This window comes from Podarcis muralis, chromosome 5, assembly GCF_964188315.1.
Source record: "Podarcis muralis chromosome 5, rPodMur119.hap1.1, whole genome shotgun sequence".
In the NCBI taxonomy this organism is placed as follows: domain Eukaryota; kingdom Metazoa; phylum Chordata; class Lepidosauria; order Squamata; family Lacertidae; genus Podarcis; species Podarcis muralis.
The window spans coordinates 36103388-36127054 of NC_135659.1; the positions used below are offsets into that span (position 1 = coordinate 36103388).

The 23667-nt window shown below is 43.5% G+C and overlaps 1 protein-coding gene across 8 annotated transcripts in view; it reads right to left on the reverse strand.

Moving 5' to 3' along the window:
• Window positions 1–21548, reverse strand: part of NEXN (nexilin F-actin binding protein) — a 32041-nt gene extending 10493 nt beyond the window's left edge. Inside the window, exons 1-6 of one of the 8 annotated variants that reach the window (XM_028733015.2) lie at window positions 21404–21548; window positions 7631–7716; window positions 6654–6845; window positions 6362–6437; window positions 5461–5609; window positions 1769–1813 (exon numbers count right to left, since the gene is read on the reverse strand). In XM_028733015.2, coding sequence (XP_028588848.2) covers window positions 1769–1813; window positions 5461–5609; window positions 6362–6437; window positions 6654–6845; window positions 7631–7657 — 489 coding nt within the window. In that variant the 5' untranslated portion in view covers window positions 7658–7716; window positions 21404–21548. Of the gene's footprint in view, window positions 1–1768; window positions 1814–5460; window positions 5610–6361; window positions 6438–6653; window positions 6846–7630; window positions 7717–20441; window positions 20654–21403 lie in introns of those variants that run through there. The other 7 variants (XM_077928560.1, XM_028733016.2, XM_077928558.1 and 4 more) reach the window with 7 other exon arrangements.
• Between the last annotated feature and the right edge of the window lie 2119 nt (window positions 21549–23667).

Here is a 23667-nt window from a genome sequence, read left to right on the forward strand (position 1 = left end):
TCGATGAATGTGATATAAATGAGTATGTGGGAAGTGCAGTGCTACTAATACAGGCACAGATCTACCACACATCAGTATTAAAATTCCGATTACAACACTTGCTAGGAAAAGAAGATCACACGCACACATACACACAGCCCTGGGATGGCACCCTCTTCTGTCCTCAAACCTACTTTCCACGCCAAAAAACAAAACAATACAGAAAAACACCATGGTGTTAAGAACTGGTGGTACCACACAAAGGGCATGGTAAAATTGTGGGACCATGCAGCAGTGTAGTAATCCTCATGTCAGATTCTATGCTCCTCCTCATCCACTATGCAGAAGAATTCACTTTCATGCAGGAGCAACTATTTTGATGACTGTCAGCAGATGGGAGTTACACTCCATGAAATCATGGTAGGATATCTGGAAACGTTTTGTTAGCCTAATTTCTGGAAAATACATTAGAACAGGAGTACCCAAACTGATTCATGGACTATCAATGGCTCATGAGCTTTCGTTGAGGTGGTCCAAGGCATGTCGATATTAAATACTCATATTGCTTTTCATTGCTTCTTTTGTTTCTTGTATTTTATTCTACTACCATCTATAAAATTCAGATTGCAGCGTTAAAATACAACACAACAAATAGCAATTAAAATACAATGAAAAATCACACAGCATCTACCACAGCTGTTAAAATTGCTACAACAGGCAGGGAAACCATTAAGTGGCCTGCCAAGTCCATCAGCAATTTTCAAGTGGTCCACTGGGTGTGGGGAGTTCAGAAACCACAGCAATGTCATTTTTATTCACTCAATTTTTATAGAATTTAAGACTAGGATTCTCAAGCAATCCCACATTCAAGTACTGACCAGATGCAAACCGGATTAGCTTCAAGCAAGGGTCCTTTCCCATCTGGGACTACCTAAATCTTAGTCATTTAAAATGTAGCCAGTTTCTTGAGGGATCTTAAATTTTAAAAGATACTGCCAAGGCAAATAACATAAAAATTTCAAAGGACTTCATAAAGACAATCTTAAAAAGTGAACAGCTCTGAAAGCCTAAGCTGGCTTTAATTAAGACACTCTTGTGTCTAGTTAATCATTTGGCTATTAACTTGTTCCACAACTTTTGGGGGGGAAAAGTTGTCTCAAAGCATAATGGGTAGATGCAATCCTAATTCTGTTAATTACTGTATGTAGATGTATTGCAACTGCCATAGTGGAATCAAGATAGCGCTGTCTCCAGATAGCCCACAGGCCACATACAATGCGTCTGCAATGGCATTACATCAATTCAAGCAGTAAATATAGTAGCCGCCTTAGGGTTTATGAGACCACAACATTTACCTTGGGGCTACTGACCTCATTTCAGAATGCACTTCACATTACCGTAAGAATAGAGCTAAGCAACATGGTGCCTTCCAACTGTATTACGCTACCATTCCCTTCAGCCCCGGCCAGAAGCATATTAAGTAAACAGATTAAGAAACAGCATTGTAAAATAATGTGCAGGCGTCCATGTCATCAACGGTTACCGGCAAATGGCAAAGAGCCAAGAAAAGTCACAGTGTAAAGAAGCAAAAGTCATTGTAATTCTGGTCACATTTACCTCATGGCGAGTGCCGAAAGCACTGATCAGTCTGATAGTACACTGTCTCTGCTAGCAAAGTGTGCTTTCGTGTCTTTCCCAAGTGTTTTTGTTTAACCCGGCCATTACTAGATATGTAATAAACAGTGAGTCACAAATAGGTGAATGTTTCATGGTAAAGAAGTCTGATTACCTCCGATGCCGATTCGCTTCCCGAATTGTTTAACTGCTCATCAATCTATTAAATAAGAATTTCACACAATAATGTTACTTTGACTCTTTGGCTCCCCCTTGCAAAAACATTTTAAAAAATGAAAATATTGTGCCGAATGACAAATCAATATGTGGCATTAAAAGGTGCACTTCCAATGTGTACATCTAATCTAAGCAGCCGCTGGTCAGACATTGCTCTACAGAGGTTTTTACCTCAACTGTGCAAGAGGTTCAGACTTTAGCATGCCCTCCTCCATCGTACACCATGTGCAGCAGCTAGAAAGCTCCCACACTGAACACAACCAACTAATTTTGTACCATGGCCTGTGATGTGCTGGACAAGCCGCAAAACAAGCAGGCCCCAGGAGACCTGGAGTAGATGGCTGGTGAAGGGTTGGTAACAGGTGAACTGAGCTGAAGCATGTTCACTGGAAAAGCACAGTCTCCCTGTCCCTGTGATCTGGAAAGCCTTTAAAATCCTTGCTACTGCAGCAGGGATACCCTGCATTCACCTATGCACAGAACAGCGCACTTAATTTGTATCTTTCTCCACAGCCTAACATGCTTACTGGGTTGAGATTTTCCCCTGGAGAACAATGTCTGGCCAAGGCCTTAATCTATGTGGCGATTCCTTCACACAACCCTATTTTGTGCTCATTTATGGATACGTAGGTCTATGAGCCACATGTAAAATTTTGCATATATCCCTTTAAAAATACTCAAATTTGATCAGAGTGGATCAAGCTCTTGCTTCCTGGTTAATGTCTGGGAATGAGATTGGGTTAGTACTGGGGGGAAAGGCAGGATATACCGGTAATTATAAATATAATTACAACAACAACAATTAAAGGTAAAGGTACCCCTGCCCGTACGGGCCAGTCTTGACAGACTCTAGGGTTGTGCGCCCATCTCACTCAAGAGGCCGGGGGCCAGCGCTGTCCGGAGACACTTCCGGGTCACGTGGCCAGCGTGACGAAGCTGCTCTGGCAAGCCAGAGCTGCACACGGAAGCGCCGTTTACCTTCCCGCTAGTAAGCGGTCCCTATTTATCTACTTGCACCCGGGGGTGCTTTCGAACTGCTAGGTTGGCAGGCGCTGGGACCGAGCAACGGGAGCGCACCCCGCCGCGGGGATTCGAACCGCCGACCTTTCGATCGGCAAGCCCTAGGCGCTGAGGCTTTTACCCACAGCGCCACCCGCGTCCCATAAGGTAAAGGTAAAGGACCCCTAAAGGGTTGCCAGAGCAACGATGTCACGCTGGCCACGTGACCCGGAAGTGTCTCCGGACAGCGCTGGCCCCCGGCCTCCTGAGTGAGATGGGCGCACAACCCTAGAGTCTGTCAAGACTGGCCCATACGGGCAGGGGTACCTTTACCTTTACTAAAGCACCCCTGACGGTTATGTCCAGTCGCAAATGACTCTGGAGTTGCGGTGCTCATCTCGCTTTACTGGCCGAGGGAGCCAACGTTTGTCTGCAGACAGTTTTTCCGGGTCATGTGGCCAGCATCTGGCGAAACCAAAGCAGCGCACGGTAGCTTTCCTGAATTTCACACACTGTATTCATTTGATAGGGTGTGGAGTACATTGTTACTTAAGGGTGCCTATAACATCTAGTGTGAATATCTAATGTGTAAAACCATCCTTTACATACTACAGTAGTTCCCACACTACACATGCATTCTCTGCTTCAATTAAATATTTGGCAACCACTATTGCCACAGTCCGTAAGGCTAACCCATTCAGTTAGACCTTTATTACTCGTGCTTCACCTTTCATTATGATACTGAGAATACCGGAATTTCTGGCAGGCTGAAGGTGGCTTAGTTACTGTCTACAGCAACAATGAATGTTTGTTGCATTGTAAACAAGAGAAAGAACTCTAAAAGGGCACCTTTCCGGTGATCAAAGTTATGGGTAAATTTAAATGCTACAGTGTCTGTGTGGAGGTCACCCAAAAGCCCGTGTCAACATTCAACACAACGCACAACATGCAGGGGCGAATCTAGGCTTTATTTTACCCGGGTCAAAGACCCAGTTTGGCACTCCTCATGTGTATTTGCATACACACACATACATACACAGGCAGGTAACCTCAATGGCACCCCAATGGAGGCTTCACCTGGGGCAAAAAGCCTGGCTAGCCACCTCGCTGCAGCTACGGCTCTGCAGCATGTAAAGCTAACATCTTGCCTCTGCTGTCATGTGTAGTATCTGTACTTCTGGAACTGCCAGCTCCACAGAAGTATAAAGGTGAAGCATGGGAACACTGCATGGGTTTTCTGGCAGCTTCTGACCATAATGTTTAAAGCAGCTCTTAGGAGTTAAGCTGGAAAGGAATGCTTTAAAGAAAGCATGGCTGCACAAATTATCCTGTTTGCAAGAAGCTTTCAGTAGCACAGTAGACAAGTTAACCGAAGCAGCTATTTGGGCTCTTGGGGCAAAAAAATCCCCAACCTTCCCCAATGCTGTAAAGGGTGGCTTTGAGGAACACTGGGACTTCTAATGGTATTTACTTTCTAGTTGCGAGCAATGGCTTGTAGTACAAGATCTGGACAACAGCCATGTCCCAAAATTAGTGTTAGATCACAAGCGTCTTAATTGCTTCTGTACATTTCATCCCATGAAATGAAGAAATAATTTTTCATACAAAATACCAGCCTCAGAACTGCTTTTGAACTGATTGTCAATTTCAAAATACAAAAACACTTCAATAAGTAATACAGATCCTTTTCAGATACTCCGAGTGCAATTCACCTTATAACATACCATACTGTTCTCCCTCTGTATGCAAATAGAAGAGCATTTTTTTTCTTAGCTTATTCAAACCAGTAAAAAACTGCCTTACATAACCTTTTCTCTATTTCTCTCATTGTTCAATATCAGAAAACATATCTTTCAACATCTTGCGACATGTTGCATCTTATAAGCCTGAGAGGTATATGAGCATTACTGGCAAATTGACTTGATTAGTGTGGTTGTACCGGCACAGCACAGGACATTTTTCTATTGATAGCAACCAGTCATTCATACATATACACACACATTTGGAAATTAAAGCATGAGACACCTGATCCTAGCACCCAATTCTCATAGAGAAAATGGCACTTTAATACCGAATGCCAAGAATGCAGGCAACACACCAAATATGACACTCTCCAAGGAAGAATGTGGCTATGTTGCATTCACAAATGGCTACAGAATTGATATTCAGTGTCAGTACAGTAGGTAAGAGACTCTATAACTTGCCCTGGTTTTACCCATTTTCTGCAGAGAGGACCAAGTACAGTCAAGCCAGGTTCAGTTAGTCTCTTAACATTCAAATGCAACTCGTCCATTTTGCAAATAAACATTTGCTGCTGCAGTCAAATTGTATTTTCAGCAATTTAAAACATCAGAACATTGTATCTCCTTCATTGCTGAATATGACACTCTGTGACTATGTAGGCAAACAAACAAAATGTTTCAAACACCCAACGTAATTGAATGGAAGAATACATAGTTATAGTAAATAAAATACTGATGTGGTAGAAAAAACTCCATATACTACCTGATGCTTCAAATGCACTGTTTGTCTTGGAAGTAAGAAGTGGAAGACTACTGTTTATAGTTTAAATGGCTAGGGTTTTTTTATTTTAACATTTGAATGGGATATTGTAAATTACTATACGCCTACCTCTTGTGCTTTCTTTGCTAGTTCTCTCTGAATTTTCCTTTTCTCTATCATGTCTTGTTCAATCCTCCGCTTCCTTTCCTCTTCCATTCTTTTCCTTTCTTCCTCCTGCCTCTGCTTTTCCATTTCTGCAAACTTCCCTTTGACAGTCCCTATGAAAAACAAAAGGGAAAAACGAACAGCTCAGTTTATCACCTGACTACCCATCATTCGTAAAACACTAGCTTTCATTAGCATAAATATATTTGTTTAGAAATGTGAAGGAGGAGGTAGCAAGTTGAACAGAAGCATAGTCTAGAGCTTGGATAGGGAGCTTGCAGCTTGTGGGGGACATGCTACTGCCCTTGGCCTAATCTTCATGTGGTTGAGAGATGGGATGGCACACAGAAAGTGTATTATACAGCCACGTGGTGCTGTATGGCTCCTGAATGGCTTCCACCATGGGTCAATTGCCCTTCATAGAAAAAAGGTTAATCCATTGCTGCTCTAGAGCATAGGCAGCTTTAGACCACAGTGTGCCTTGCTTTTGTAGATTTATGTAAGAGATAGAATGCAGAGCAACACACCTCCTAAGGAAGGAGGCAGGAATGTGTTGGCTGGGGGCTTAATGGAGTTCCTCAAGGCCGCAGACCATAGAAAGCTTTAGAGATTGTCGCCAGCATTTTTTTATTGGTCCTGGAAGGAAGCATGAAGACAGCCAATGCAGTTGGTCAGATACATTCTTTGTGCCCTCCTATCCCTGTCAGGAGGCAAGCCACAGCATTCTGTACTAACCACAGCTGCCGAACTTCTTAAAAGTTGGCAGCCCCACAGAGTGTTGCAGTAATCAACATGAGCTGTTACCAAAGGATAGGTGACGGAGGTCCAATCTCTTGCAAAAGAGACTTTAACTCTTAATTCTTACCTGTTAGTTTTGGAACATAAGCTTTCTCAACTTTAGACTTTTCTTCCTCATCATCAGAAGCAAGTAGTTCTATCATCTGAAATAATGAATAAGAAACATCAATTTTCACTTTTTTTTTTTAAGGATTTAAAATGTAAATAAATCTAGAGAGTTTATGCAAGGTTATAAAATATTTTATATAGCTGGATCAAAGTATATTTATTTGTACTGCAATGTAGAAGTTGGTAAGTTATTTTTAAAAGCTTGAAAGGAAATAAAAGTAACAGAAATGAATTTTTGCAAAGGAATTGACCTCCTGCTTCCGCCTGTTCCATTCTCTTTCTCTAACATACTGTTCTTTTCTTCTTTGCTTCTCATCTCTAGATCGCCTTTGATTTCTTTCTTCCCTTGCTTTCTGCATGGCTTCGAATTTATCCTTTACATCACCCTTTCGAAGTTTGGGCACATAGGACTTTGGGACAGGTTTAGACGAAGAAAGCAGAATCTTTGTGAAGACAGGGAGAAGGCAAAGACAAGAGAAAGATGGTAGAAGAGAAATTGCATGGAATATTAGAAAGAATGTGAGACTTTTGAAGAGACAGGAAATAAATTGGAACCTGAGCTGAATTTACAATGTTTGTTTTTAAAGAGAAAAACAGACTCTTTCTTTTGCACAGGTATAGGAAGCTCTCATGAAGTTGCTTTTGTATTAAACCTAAACTTAAAGCTTCCAATAACAGATGGATCACAGTCATGTCTAGAAATACTTGTTATTAAAAAAACAACACAATTGCTAATTGAACCAGACTTTTTGCCTCTCTTTACTTTTCCATTTATTGTAATGCCACAGAACAACTTCACAGTTTGACAATTGTACTGTTTTAAAGTGAAATACTCTACAATTTTTGCTTTAGGATTACACACACACACACACACACAAATCTTGGGCTAGAAGTCAGATGTACATCTTAGGGACAGTTTGTGCAACAAATGGAAATCCTATCAAATGTGGCTTCCCCATTCATTCAGTAGCAGTAGATGATGATCTGTGCATGCCTTTTCCCCTTGTGCATGTGAACTCACACAGTTTTTTGGACAGAGTGAAAATATGCAGAGCCCTAAGACGTGTGCATTCCCTGACAACCTTCCCGTCACTCTCCAGGTGCCCACTTCACATGCTGAGAATCAAGGATCTAAGACTCTTGGTTATATTATATTGTTTAATTTAGGCTACTATAATAAAGCCAGAGTTTATTGTTTGTACTTCCCCCTTCATACCACCATACATACCTCTGCCTTCTGTGCAACGTCATTCATGGCTACTTTCTGTGCTCTAGCAGCAGCAGTGTGCAAAAATGGATATGTCCAGGCTTTACCTTTGTAAGGAAAAAAAGAGATATGACACCACTTGGTTGACATATATAAAAACATTACTAAGGAGGGTGGTGGTGGTTCTCTCTCTCTCTCTCTCTCTCTCTCTCTCTCTCTCTCTCCTTCTCCCTCTCTAAGTACTCAAGAACCAAGTCCCTGCAGTATCTATCCCAGTAGAGAATAAAGTGGGGTCCTTGAGTCCCCTGACTCCCAGTAAATTCAAACTGTGTATTTACATTTCCAGTGAGGTTGGAAGCCTGTAAACATGTCTTATAAAACATTAAGGCCTCATATCCACATAGAAGTGTTATTCTGTTTATATCACAGCTTCCTCCAAGGAAAACAAGGTATCATGCATGGTACATTTCCCTATTTTATCCTCACAACAAACCTGCTATGTAAGTTAGGCTGAGAGATAGGAAGTAGCCTTGGCCTGTTCAGTCCTGTTCAAACCCTCTAACCACTAAACCACATTAGCTCAGGAACGAACCACACATATGCAGATGAGCTCAATCTCAGATTCGTCTAATATTTCCCCCATTCCTTCTTCTAGCCCATTATATCACCACAGTAAAACCTGCATCCTAATTAAGCCTTCACATAAATTGTTAAGAGGGGAAATGCGAAGAGACTGGTCGTCTGCAAAAGCTTCAAAGAAGCCTAATATCTGCTACAAGGGACCAAGCTAATGGCCTCTGATTCCCACATTCTTGTAGTTGAAATTACTTCCCTGGCTTGAATGAAGTAATTTTGCCTTGGGAGAGTCACTTGCTAGCAGATGTGGAGTGTTAGCACATGGTGGCTTGTATGTATTTATCATTTAACTTACTAAGAAGCTAAATCCAGACAAGAGAGAGACACTTTTGGACAGGAATAAGGTGTACAGCCTGTTCTGGGCAGGGTTGGACTTCCTGCAACAGCCTGTTTTCAATCTGGATCCAGCCCAAGTTCTAAATGGCTAGATTGCAACAGTTGCCAAGGAACGCTTGTTACCAGTTTTGCCTTATACACTAGCTGCACACATGGGAGGAGAAACCAGACTAGCATTTCATGCTCCAGATTAGGCTGTTATGGTGTGGTCTACATGGGGCTGCCCATGAAGACCATCCAGAAAATGCAGCTGGTCCAAAATACAGGTGGCGATGTGAGATACAAGCTGCTTGAGAAGATAATAGTGGGTAGGGATAGAAGGAGTTTTCTTGGCAGGGATACTGGAGTGGCTTGCCGGTTCCTGCTCCACGTTTGGTCAAAACTCCCCACTATGACCTGTCCATCTTGGGTACCCTGCTCGACATAGTTCATAGCTTCTCTGAGTTATTCAAGCCCCTTCGCCACGGCAAGGCAGTGATCCATGAAGGGAGAGTCCCATGGACTGCAAGAAGATCAAACCTATCCATTCTTAAGGAAATCAGCCCTGAGTGCTCACTGGAAGGACAGATCCTGAAGCTGAGACTCCAATACTTTGGCCACCTCATGAGAAGAGAAGACTCCCTGGAAAAGACCCTGATGTTGGGAAAGATGGAGGGCACAAGGAGAAGGGGACGACAGAGGACGAGATGGTTGGATAGTGTTCTCGAAGCTACCAGCATGAGTTTGACCAAACTGCGGGAGGCAGTGGAAGACAGGAGTGCCTGGCGTGCTCTGGTCCATGGGGTCACGAAGAGTCGGACACGACTAAACGACTAAACAACAACAGGGATAGAAGGAGTTAAACTCCCTTCATCTTTCCCCCACTCTATTGCCACCCCCCAAAGTTGTTTATCCATTAGGAAACTATTCATTGGATTTTAAATAATGCATATTTATACATATGCAGTTTGCTTCTCATAAAGGGACAGAAGTTTGAAGGCAGGTACACAGGCAGGCACCCCTTTAATCCAACCCTATGTAGAAAACAAGTTTTTCCAACCCTGTCTTGCTTCCTAGGCCAAGGTAAGTGACCACAGTTTTATGCCAGTAATATACAGAAACAGCTTTATATGGGCTGCAGCCAGAGTACTATGGAGAGTATACTCCATCAAAACCCATTTTAGAAGAAAATTGGGGGTAAGGACTAGCGTTCCAATTGCACTGCCATGGCAACCATAAAAAGTCAAGAAGCAATGTTTATGGCATTTAAGCACTATTATTTTGTTAACATCATTACCCATTGGAAAAGGGGCACATGATGAGTGCCACTCTGAAACAGATAAGTAGCCAGGAGTCAGAGTTTAAGAAGTGCCACATGCGAGCTGTTGCATTGTTTTACTATTCAAAGTTATCATTGGTTCTCTATTCGCACTGTCTCCAAATATATCTTTTCTATACAATAGAAACATTTTGAACGTTTATCTCTTTTATGAAAATTCTATAGCACGTGCTTCTTTTTATATGTTTTGCTGGAATAACCTCTACACCATTTTCTGGCCATGCAGCTCAACTATTCAACATGCTTCTGAATGTGGATACATGAGCAGGCTGTGCATGTAAGGTGCTGACAGCCATTTCTATGATAGCAACTTTGCTTTTAATAATAGCTGGAAAAAAAGCTCTATTCACAAAACTCTTTCTATGCATTCATGTACCCACATGCATAATTACATACAGGAATTTATAGTCCACATGAAGTACATCAAGACAGCTTACAACTGATGTGATGAAATCAGCCCATAAATATGTATCAAACAATTTAAAATTTGGGGGAAATGTATAGATACTTGTTGGTTAAAAAGATAAATTCATATTGAGAAGGCCTGTCCAAATAGTACATGCCTGAAAGAAGGCAGGGGCAATTTGATAATATGGATAACCCCTTCAGTGTAGGAGATGGTAGATTCACTAGACATTAATAATCTGATTTATGAAAAGTCTATTATTTGACCCAACATTTCATATTTGTCATGTATGTGTTACATAGGTGACAAATAGATGTAGGATCTTCTGGCTGCTAAAAAGACTTATGGCAGCTCAATAAGCTAATGGAGCTATCATTTACCGTATTTTTCACTCTATAAGATGCACATTTTCCCCTCCAAAAATTAAGGGGAAATGTGTGTGCATCTTATGGAGCGAATACAGGTTCCTTGGCTTCAGCGATAGCAACGCGAAGCCTCTGAAGTGCAGTGGGAGCACTCCCGCCACGCTCCGGAGGCTTCAGGTTGCCTTCACTGAAGCCTGGAGAGCAAGAGGGGACGGTGTGCACCGCCCCCTCTCGCTCTCCAGGCTTCAAAGATAGCCGCCTGAAGCCTCCGGAGCACGGCGGGAGCTCCCGCCGCGCTCCGGAGGCTTCGGGTTGCCTTCACTGAAGGGTAGGTGCCCCTTCAGCTAAGGCGCTTCGCTGAAGGGGCACTGCGCAGAGAGGGGGAGAATTTTTTTTCCTTGTTCTCCCCCTCTAAAACAAGATGCGTCCTATGGTCGGGTGCATCCTATAGAGCGAAAAATACGGTACTTTCTTCCTGCTAGCTGCTCTACAATAGCAGAAGGTCTCTCAGCAGCTGAGACTGCTCTTGCCCCCTCTGCCAGGCTCAGTAATGTTAATACTTAGAGATTCTAAGTCATGGGTAGGCAAACTAAGGCCTGGGGGCCGGATTCGGCCCAATCGCCTTCTAAATCTGGCCCACAGACGGTCCGGGAATCAGCGTGTTTTTACATGAGTAGAATGTGCCTTTTTATTTAAAATGCATCTCTGGGTTATTTGTGGGGCATAGGAATTTGTTCATTTCCCCCCCTTCAAAATATAGTCCGGACCCCCACAAGGTCTGAGGGACAGTGGACTGGCCCCCTGCTGAAAAAGTTTGCTGACCCCTGTTCTAAGTGATGGCAGTACAGCAGGCAAAACTTCCTCTTACAGAACAGGTGTGCTGATGTAATGCCTGTATGTACAAGTAGAGGGGCAGAGACAACACTGATACAATTGCTGCTGTTGGGTGCTAGTTGGATGCCCTTGCATGGATGTGTTTGCATGCACATAAACACATCATTGTGCTAATGCAGTTGATTGTAAAAAAAAAATAAAAAATCAGGGCTATATACTTCTTGCTGAAGATTTTGACAGTCAAAACCATTTTTTTTAAAAAGGAAAATAAAAACATAACATTCTGCATGTGTGCACATGAAGGATATAACCAAATATATTTTTTAAATCATAAAGTTAGATAATCATAAGCTATTTTTCTGCACAGTCTTTAAAAAGTAAGAGACTAGGTGCTCTGACATTTGCAAAATGCATGCCTTGGGTGCCCTCCTTCTCTTGATTTACCATTTTAACCCTTCTTGTGGGTTGTTCCTCAAGATATAGTTTGTCAGCTATACATAATAACATCAAGATGCAGTCAAATGGTCATCCTCTAGGAAGTAATGTTAACTTGAAGCCTATTGCAACAGTTCAATAGCACACCAATAACAGAAATAGATCCTCACCGAAAGGATCGACATGCAAAACAAAACGTACCAGTATTCTTGTTTCAACACAAGTGAGAACAAGCACTTCTGGCAAATAACACTGCCCGAACACCTGGCAACATGTGCAGATATAACAAGACCTGAATTACAAGTTTGTAAAAAAATAGGTAAGGATAGTTACTTAATTAGGAACCCTACCCCATTTCCTCATTTCTTTCTTTCACTTTTCAAAATCACTTTATTCTTAAAGCACATTGAAATATAAAAAAATATTCAGGCAAACCACACTCTGTTGACCAGAGTAAAAAGTTGTAATCCTCCACAATTCAGGAGTAGCTCATGTCTAATCCACAGTCAAGCTACAGAATGTTGTTGATCTTATGTGGGAATAGGGATGGGATCAAAATATAGGGGGGGGGGGATACTCTCTAGAGCAGGGACGTCCAACTCCCAATAGGCTGCAATCTACTTACAGTATAAAAAAACTAGCAGTGATCTACCCATTGTCGTTGAATGGACCAAAGTTGCTGAGCTTTCTTTAGGAAGCCAAAGTTATTGAGCTTTTTAGGAACCACAGTTGTTGTTTTTCTCCTTCTTGGGGGGAGGGGAAGATCACTGAGGGGCCAAAGATCTACCAGGATCTACCAGGAACACCCCACAATCCACCAGTAGATCACAATCTACGTGTTGAACATGCCTGCTCTAGAACAAAGACCTTGGACACCAGGTATTATCTTCAAGCCATAAACAGGGCAGATCCATATGAGCCAACAACAAAATGGCATTTTAGACAAACACTCAAAGATACATCTAAGAAGAAAAGCACCAGGCGGGGTAGACTAGGGAGTTACTGAGCATGACTGACATTTTGTTGATGGGGAACCTGTTGGAATCCAGTCCCCAGCCAGCGTTGCTAATGATCAAGGATGCTGGAAGATTTAATCCAGCAACATCTGGAGGACTGCATGTTCCTGATCCTTGCATTAGACCATGCAAGGCTGTAGAAATAAAGCTTCTGTCAGCAAGTGGACAGAGTTGCCTCAAAATCATTAATTCCCCATCACTCCACCAGTCTGGTCACTTTTTTTTTTGAAACTTGCTGGCTGCTTTGTACAATTTCCATGTGATCTCTTGAACTTTTCAAAGGCTTCACAGAGCTGAATTTTATATTCAACATTACATTTCTCATTGAGTTTTACTTTATTTCAGGGTTTAGGTTGTGGTAGTTGTCCAGTCATTATACGTATATCTACTTTTAAAAAAGAAAGAAAAAAAGTCCTTAACAGCATGTCCTGGACAATAGCTGCCAGTTTCCATTTCACTGCAAACTTGCAGCACATAAATTAGAAAAAGGAGCACATTGTTCCAAAACATCTTCCTTGATCTTGTTAACTGAATTACTTTTTCCACATCCATATGTGGAAGTCATCACACATCACCACACCATCTTACCCATTTTTATTTTCTCATCAGAATCTACAAACAGTGGTGTTGCATTATTTTATGATTTCAAGAAGAGGAGGCTGCACAAAGGACAAAAATGCTCATCCACTGCTACCAGTAAAACCGCAAACACAGAAAACAATGAAACCAGCTTCATTGCCTAGCATATGAATGAAATATGAATGTGCAAAGCCTAGCAGTTTTCATTCCAGTAGTGATTTGCAGATGTCAAGTTAACCAATAGTTGCCATCATTGGGATCAAAGGAAGATTCTCAGGATACCAACAATTAGGAACAGGCGTCAGAAACAACGTGCTCCAAGGTACTGAAGAACAACATTAACTTCCACGGCACCCCCAACCCAAATTTCTGGGTCACTTTATAACATTTTTAGAAACACCACTTCGCATCTGCTTTGAATAGTCCTATTAAAAAAATAAATCTTAGGCCAGGATTCAAAGAGCTGCTTGGGTCATACAAGAGAGTTTCTGCAGTCAGAATAATGTTCTACTCTCTCCTTTTTGCCTTTGAACTCTGCATCATAATAAAAAAGCTGGTTGTTATCATTCCCTTCAGTTTCAAAAGCAATATGGCACATGGCATGGGGGCACTGCTTTCTTAAAAATAAAATAAAAAGTACAAGCAGTCCTATACATTTATACCCACCAGCAGATGTCCAAAGGTCTCCAGTTCCCTTAAATGATGCTAGCCATTTTTTATTGTTGCCCCTTATTCTTGGAATGCAACTACTATTCTTGATTTCCTTTTTAATCCCTCCTCAAAACTTGGATTTTTTCCAGGGAGCTTTCAGATTACCACCCTAGTCCTGGTGCCTTATTGCAGTTAAACCAGAATACATTCAATTTAAACATTCACATAACAATTGCAAATAAACTGTTATAATAAACTATTTTACCTAGTTCAAAACAGGATTGCTCTTGATCAAAACTATCTGGAAGGGATTGACTGGGTGGGTTCATGTGGTCATGGATTCTTCTTTTTGTGAAGGTGCCGGGAGCTGTAGCATAGCTGTTCCTTAAGACAGTGTTTCCCAACCGGTGTTCCGCGGCACACTAGTGTGCCGCGAGATGTTGCCTGGTGTGCCGCGAGCGAGTCCAAAAAAGGTTGGGAAACACTGGTTTCTCTTTCAAAAAGGAAACGTGGGTTAAAGCGGCGACGCCGCCTCCCACTCACTTTCGTGCTCTGGCTTCCCTAACAGTTTTCCGAGTTGCGTCACTGGATCCAGCCCCCTTTTCCACATGTGACACGGGGCTGGAGGGAGGGAAAGAGGGCTTTACGTCGCGCACAAAGGCAGCCTCCTAGAAGCGCTCTGGGCCGGCGCCGTTTTGCCAAAGGCGCCGGAGGACCCCCACCCTCAGCTCCTTCAGAAAGGAAGCCCCGCCCCTCGGCTCCCTACGCCGCCAGGCAGCTCAGCTGACTGACGAGGACGTTCTGCGGCGGCGGCGGCCGCACAACCACCGCAGTTGCTGGCAGCGTCCGCAGCGCAATAAGTAACAGCGCCTGGTGCTGCCAACTCTTTCTCTCTCTCTCCCGCCCCGCCCCCAAGCTCTCGCGTGCCCCGCGTCAACATCGCCGCGCGCAGCTTCCCGAGCTCGAGGCCAGCCGCTGCACGCACGCGTTGTTGCCTTTCTCTGCCGAGGTCGGTGGACCCCGAGCCTAGGCTTCCTTCCCGCACCCCGCTTTCCGAAGACCGCACACCAGTTGGGCCAGTACATATTCCCCTCCCGTGACTGGAGCGGAATAGCCCTTTCTCTTCTTCCCCAACCCTTGTCGTTGGAGGAGTCCCTCAGTCCCTCGCTTTGCTGCCTCCTCCCCCCCCCACCCCCAAAGCTTGGAGGTTCCCCGGCAAGGGGGAGGGAAAAAAATTGAAAGTTACACTTTCGTGCGTCCCTCCCGGCGTGACGCTGCGCGCTGACGTCACGGGGCTGTAATGGTGGTGTGCCTCGAGATTTTTTTCATCAAACAAGTGTGCCTTTGCCCAAAAAAGGTTGGGAAACACTGCCTTAAGAAGCCCTATTTCGATTCATGAGACTAACAACTATCACCTAGTTGCTGATATCCCCTTTTAGGGACAAGGTGCCTGAGAAGATGGTGGCCTGTTTCATCCATGTTCAGGGCTGGTTGGAACTGAAACAACCCTTGGTCCTCTGATGGTGTATGGAGAGAGACGGGGAGAACAAAACCTGCTGATTCTCCTGGATCTCTCCAAGGTTTTCGATGCTATCAATCATGGTATCTTGCTGGATCAATTCTGTGTAACGGGAGTTGCAGGCATGGTGATATGATGACATAATTCCTACTTCCTGAGTCATTTTTAGAAAGTAACATTGGGGGACTTCTGCTTGGGCCCCAACAGCTGTGCTGTGAAGTCGTGCAAGGTGTTATTAATCGTGACTCCCATGCTCTTCAACATGTGGATGAAACTGCTAAGTAAGGTCATCAGAAGATTTGGAGTGAGCTGTCATCAGTGTATCATTGAAACACAGTTCTGTTTGTCATCTGAGTCATGTGAGGCTACGTAGGTGCTGGACTGGTGCCTGGGTTTGGTAATGGGCTCAATGAAGGCCAATAAACCAAGGCTGAATCCTGACAAGACGGATGTACTGCAGGTAGGTGGTTCCCATGTTCAGGAAGTGAGTGTGCAGTCTGTTCTGGACGAGGTCTTTGGGGAGTCCTGGATCTAGCATTGTCACTTGAGGGCCAGCTAACCTTGGTGACATGGAGGTGAAGATACACTGAAACATTTTGTTGCAGTTCCCTCTAATTACTTATGTGGTTGAGAACTTATCAGTGTGGAAGTGAAATGGGGCAGCCAAAAATAAAGTAGTGGCTTCTACATACTTGGGAGATATTCTAGGTATGCATAAATACACACTAATTAAAATAAAATGGCATTTTCCTTTAAATCCCAAAACTGTCTATCAGGAACCTGTAAGTGTATATGATGCCGATGACAGTTGGAGCTGCACAGAAACCAGATATCAGGCAGGCTACATGAGGGAGAGTCATAGCTCAGTGACAGAACATGTTATTTATGTGCAAAAGGTCTCAAATTCAATCCTCAAGGTCTCTAGGTAGAGCTGGGAGAAAACCCTGTCTGAAACCCTGGAAAGCCATCTCTAGTCAGCATGGACAGTACTGAAATACAGTGCAGATGTTTTAGACCACAGTTTCCACCAGTCCCAGACAGAACAGCCAATGGTGGCAGGGCCGTTCCACCCAAGAGGCTAGATGAGGCAACTGCCTCAGGTGGCAGGATCCACATGGGCATCAGATCCTGATGTAGATCTTTATTCCTTCCTTGTTCTTGATGTAGATTTTAACTCACTCCTTCTCATGCCAATTTGTGATTCGCCGAATTGCTGTCATTAAGATGAATGTATTGCCTAGAATGTTGTTTTTATTCCAGACACTCCAGATCTTGGACAAGATGGACTGTTTCAAGAGGTGGCAAAAAGACATATCAAAATTTGTCTGGCAGGGCAAAAAGCCCAGAATAAACTTTAAGATTTTAACTGATGCAAAAGACAGAGGGGGGTTTGCCCTGCCGGATCTGAGACTTTATTATGAATCGGCAGTGTTTTGCTGGTTGGAACAATGGCTGCTTCTTGAGAACACAGACATTCTGGATCTGGAAGGGTATGACAATAGATTTGGTTGGCATGCATATATATGGTATGACAAGGTAAAACTGCATAAAGGCTTTAAAAACCATATTGTTAGGAAAGCATTGTACAATGTTTGGATAAGATACAAGGATCTACTGGATCCCAGGTGGCTATCACCAATGGAGGCTAAAGAGACAAAAAAACTTAATATGGAGTCCAAATGGCCAAAATATTGTGAAATGTTAGAACAAGATGGTGAAAGAGTTAAATTACAGAGTTATGACAAATTAAAGTCTAAAGTACGAGATTGGTTGCATTACCTTCAGATAAACGAGGTATTTAAACAGGACAGGAAAATAGGTTTTCAGATGGAGAGGTCGAAATTAGAAACAGAATTGTTAGAACCCAATACTAAGAACTTGTCAAGAATGTATAATTTGCTGCTGAAATGGAATACACAAGATGAAACAGTAAAATCAGCTATGATCAAATGGGCACAAGACATAGGTCATGACATTATGTTTGATGATTGGGAACAGTTATGGAACATAGGTGTTAAGTTTACAGCTTGTAATGCTTTGAGAGAAAACATAATGAAAATGATCTATAGGTGGTACATGACCCCAGTCAAACTTGCAAAAATTTATCATTTGCCCAATAATAAATGTTGGAAATGTAATGAGACTGAAGGTACCTTCTATCACCTTTGGTGGACCTGCCCAAGGGTTAAGGCCTACTGGGAAATGATCTATAATGAAATTAAAAAGGTCCTCAAATGGACATTTCCTAAAAAACCAGAGGCTTTTCTCCTGGGCATGGTGGGCCAATTGGTGCCAAGGAAGGACAGAACTTTTTTCATGTATGCTACTACAGCGGCAAGAATTCTTCTGGCAAAGTATTGGAAGACGCAGCAGCTACCCACTCTGGAAGAATGGCAAGCGAAGGTGATTGACTATATGGGAATGGCAGAGATGACCGGCAGAATCCGTGACCAGGGGAGTGAGACAGTGGAAGAAGATTGGAAGAAATTTAAAATATATCTTAAAAACTGTTGTAAAATTGATGAGTGCTGAGATGTTATGGTGTTAAGAAACAGAGAATTGCAGCTGTAAATCATAAGTTTAAGGAAATTATAACAAAAATGAGTTAATTAATTAAATGGAGGGTTGCTGAGAAAGGGTAAATATAAGGATGCAGAAAAAGGGAGGTATGGGGAAGTCCGGGAAGTAAGGTGAAAGAAAATAAGTTTAAGAAATTATATATGTTTATTTGTTTGTATGTTTTGTTTTGTTTTATTGTTTGTTTTTACTATATGTTTGGAAAATTAATAAAAAATTAAAAAAAAATTGTGATTCGCCTCTGATGTCAAAATGTCTCAGGTGAACCCTAGATGATGGGAATTGTAGTCCAAAACATCTAGAGGGCAGCTGGTTGGAAAAGGCTACTTTAGTAGGTTCATTGCAGAGGTCAGATCTGATTGTGCACTTTGCCATTCACATAAAAGTACTGACCATTACTTGCATATATATACATTTAGGGTTTTACAGAGAAACTGCTCCAGTTGGGCTGGCATTCACACAGACCTCCTTGCGATAAAATACCACCAGAGCTTTGAGAACTGTCACAATGAAAAATAGGTTTCATTTAGTAAAATAGATCAGCTACATGATGATAGAAAATAAAAGGCAACCACGCTTGCTCCCCCACCTCGTTTAATAGAACATATGGTTGAAGATATCTCGGCACACAAAACAAAATGAATATTTCTGTTTAGCACCACATCTAGTATATTTTTTAATGCAACTACAAAAAATATTTCTGAAAGCAGTCTGTTAAGCATTCATAAAGGTGCATACACTCGTAGCACACCCCTCTTACTCAAAAAGTCTTAAATTCAAAATATTCTACCTAAAATCAGCTGATATTTTATGCACAAACCTCACACCCCTGATTCACTTGTAAAAGATATATCTCCTAAACAAGAAGCTTTGGGTTTTCTAGTTTAGATTTCCTTTGGTTCCACTGACCAATTAACCTTTTGCCTTTCCATTTATGATTATATCTTTCTCTGTACATTTCATCATGGAATAAGGCTATGCAGTGGATACAAGCAGCTAAAACACTTGAAACTTTGAGGAGCAACTTTTAATGAATTATGAAGATTATCAGTATCACCCAGACCAGCTTTCTCACGTCTCATAAGCACAAAGCAAGGCGAAATCACTACTACAAGACGAACAAATGACAAGAGCAAGAAAGGTTTGCTGAGCCGGGTTTAGAGATCACCCACCCACTTATCTGGCGACACTATCGCTACTGATGCTGCTGCCACCACCCCCTTGCTCTAATATTAGCTCAGCACCTTATTCCTAGTTGTCATCTCCTTAGCCACTGATCAGTTCCACACCTTTCAGCAAAAGGTTTCTGACCTCGGGAAAGCAGAAAAGGCACCTGCATTAATCCAAGATGTTCTCTCCAGGACTTAGTTCAACTCCCTTCCACAACCCACCCCTCGCCCTGGGATAGTTGCATTCAATTGTCATTCCATTTAAAAAAAAAAAATGTGAGAGCTGTTGGCTCTGGATTTTGAGCGTTGCGATATGTCCAAGGGAGTTTTGTTTCAGAATAAAAGAGGGCCCTGGTTGGAAATGGATTTACAGTATTAGCCTGTTCCAGCGGTGCCACACAAGCAACAGCCTACTTCTTCAGGGCTGTTAATGCACAACAAGCCCGACCAACTCAGAAGCTGCAAAGGGACCCACAGCGAAGCCCCCAGAATGTTCTTCCAAATAAAACCCGTTTCTAGTCTAGACAAGAATGTGCGCCAACTGTTGCTCTTCGGACGTCAAGGGAAACTAAAGCCCTGCGACGGGTGGGTGTGGGGGGAGCGAGAGAAGAAGAACGACAGAGAAATTCGACCGTCTGAGGAGACATGAAACAGATCGCGCTGACTGGTGGAGAGCAGAGGGAGTAGAAAAAGGAATTTTCACTGTGCCAAAATAAATTTAAAAAATCCGTGGGGGACGGAGAGGGGTTGCTAGCCCTCCCTCTCTCCTGTCACAGGAAGACCGAATTAAGGACAAAATGCAAGTCAAGCTGGACAAGGTCAAGCCAAAGGGAACCCTCTTGTTTGTAGAGGGAGAGAGCTCTCCCTCGCGACCGTCCCCCCTGGGGCTCCCTCGCCTCATTGCGCGCCAAAACGCCCGCCTCTCAGGCCGACCTTCGCGCCAAAACAAAACCAAACACTCTCTCGTGCCCCCGAAGGCAGCGTCCCGTACCTGAGAGCCCCCTGCGCGCTTCGCTCTGCGTCTCCAGATAATCCCAGAGGCTGGGTGGGCGGGAGGGAAGCTGGGAAGCTGCTGCTGCTGCTGCTGCTGCTGCTACCGTCTGCTGGTGGTGCTGCTGCTGCTGTTGCCGCCGCCGCCGCGCGCCCCTTGGCTGCGGCTTCAGCAGCGCCGGGCTCTGCAAGTTTCCATAAAAGTCCCGGTGCGCAGCCCGCTCCCGCATTCCAAGCGAGCCCCGGCCCGGCTGCAGCTGTCCCGACGCAGCACACGCGCGCCCTGGCCGCCCCCCCCCTCTCTCAGCGCCCTGGCCGCGCCGCCTGGGCCCCTCTCTCTGGCCCAGCCGGGTTATTTTAGGCTGGAAGCGCCGTCAAGCTATAAATACACCCAGGGTCTCGGGGAAACTGGAGAATTCCCCGGCCGTCCTGGAGGGGTGGGGGGCTCTGGCAAAATGAAAAGCGGGGGGTAATGGAGATGAGGGGGAGAGACCAGGCTATATCATTCTGAGCCGGCATCCTTGCCGGCGCTCATTCTGCGCTGCAAAAGTGTCCTTGAGCAGGTGCAGAGTGCATTTCCTCCACGGACTGGTTGCTCCGGAATAAAATATTGGGATGGGGCAGGTAAGTCCCAACCCGCACAATCGATCACATGACACGACACCACACACACTATTTGAATGGAAATACCCATCGATTTTTTTTGGGGGGGGGGCGGAGTTCCTCTGCTGAGGTCCAACATGGAAAACTCGTTTATTCTCCAAAAACACAGACCCAATTAATTATCAGCTTCCACCATGCCCTATATACTAGACTCCGTAGGGTCACCACCATCCTTCAACAAAGATGTCCACGTAAACAGGCATCCCCCCCAAAAAAATATCAGTGTGTCATTCAAAACAGATCAGTTAGATCTAAAAGGCATTCATGCAGTCATTACTTAGCGGTTAGAAAAATACTTACTATCAGGACTTGAAAATGTATTTTCCCCCTTCTCCCTTCAGCACACAAGTATTTCTGGTCTAGTTGATGGCAGTACTTTAGGGCAGTGGATCAACTCCTGACAAGCTTCACTTTTGTATATTAGAAAAAAATCTGTTCTGACTCTGAGATCCTGGTGGCTTTTTTATAGCTCTAAACTGACTGAGAGCAAGTAACTAATAATAGTAACTTACCAGATAATTGTAGCAGCCTGAAGTCCACTCAGTACCCTATCTATATGGGTGATAGCCAGCATTACTCATACTCAGAGTAGACCCACTGAAATAAATGTGGGTTTCTTTTCAATGGGTCTTTATGACTAAAGTATTTGTGTGTTCTGAATATTTTGCTAGTGTTCAGAATATAGGATCAGCCCACTATAAACATCAGCATTGTTTTTTTGTTAAATTTGAATGTCATGCTTCATCTGAATAACACAGTTGTTCACAGCATAAAAATACAAAATGAAAACCCAAAATTTGTAATAAAACAAAAGCAAAACAAACCAATAAACCCCTCCTCCCACAGGCACATTTTAAATCCTTTCACACTTGCAAAGATGCAATTGTTAAAATTAATGCTTGAACATCCAGAACCAGTTACTTCTGTTCCTGAATTACTTTGCAGAGTAGATGGCAGCAGAGAGATTTGATTGCTTTTTTTCCCTGTACACATAATGGGACTCTGCTATTCTTTCCCCTCCTTTCCATTCTGTTTTTCTCACACAAGACACTACACTGGGGGCAGCTATGAATATCTTATTCTATAGAAATAAAGAGGAATTCTATTTACTTATTTGTTCAACAATATGTGATTCCTTGAGAATGCAAGGTGGACAAAAAATAGTCAATATTCTTCCAGTTACAATGTGGACAGGGCTAAACACAAGGTTAAAAGCACATAACTCCAGGCTGCAGTGAAAACTACTAAACTGTAGTGGGGCACATCCAAGACTCTTGCTCCTTTATCTGTATGAAAAGAGGAGGAGGAATCTTCTGTGTGTTGCATTACTGATTGTGGCATTTAACCCTGATTCCACTGCATATTCCACACTTCTAACCAATTCCCAGCTGAGAGATGCTGACTGAACAGCAGCAGTGCCATAAATGTGCTATAGCTGAAATTAACAACCTCCACTTCCCTTTCCTGCTTCAAGCTGACTTTGACCCATCTTCCTCTCCATCGACCTCAACTTCCACGAGTTCTATTTTCTCCTTGGTTCCTTGCTTTCTCCTTCTTTCCCTTGTCCCTCCCTTCCTCCCCCCTTATCTTTTGTTTAGACTACAGTAACCCTGCAACTTAACAAGGGGAGCTACATTCTGGGGATTGCGCTTGAAGCCAATTTTGCATATAGCCAAAACACATTGGGTTCAATGGTGGGTGGGGTTGCCAAAGCCTTTTTTCCCCTTGACACCCATCACACCCATTTTCCTTTTTTTAATCCCTTTTTTTTTTTTTTGCCAGGCATGTAAAGCTGAATGCACACAAGTTATATGTGCATAAGCTGCGGGCTTACTGTACTTGCTTTCTTCCATCATTACCTTTGTTCTCTGACTTCTGACTCCCACCTTATAGCTGTTGTCACTCACAGATAGCATTCTGCAGTGCCAATTTCTGTGAATGGAATGAGGGCGCAGCTGTAGAGAAGGAAGTAGCTCAGTGGTAAGAGCATCAAGGTAGGGCTGAGACAGCATCTCAGGTAGGGCTGAGAGCAACTCTTTGGCTGAAACCTTGGACAGCGTCTGCCATTCAGTGGAAGCAAGACTGAGCTAGATGAACCAGTGGTCTGACTCAATACTGTATAAGGCAACTTCCAATGTTCACCTATGTGTTGCCTACTGCTGTCGGCTCATCGTACCGGCTTTGGTGCACTTTCCCGTGCTGACTCATGAAACATTGGACAGGGAGATGGATAAACCTATTTGATTAATGTGTGCTGGGGGGTGGGGAACCTCAGGTATGGGGGCCAAATGCAGCCCTCCAAGTCTATCTGACCCTTGAGTCCACACATGCAGTCCATATCCAGGCCATGCTGCTCCCCTTGCTAACTCTGGTTCCATCCCCGTCCCCATGTATACTTTTGCCTGGCTGGAATTGTGCCCCTGTAAGGGGAGCAGGCGGCGCTGTGGGTTAAACAACAGAGCCCTAGGACTTGCCTATCAGAAGGTCGGTGGTTCGAATCCCCGCGACGGGGTGAGCTCCCGTTGCTCGGTCCCTGCTCCTGTCAACCTAGCAGTTCGAAAGCA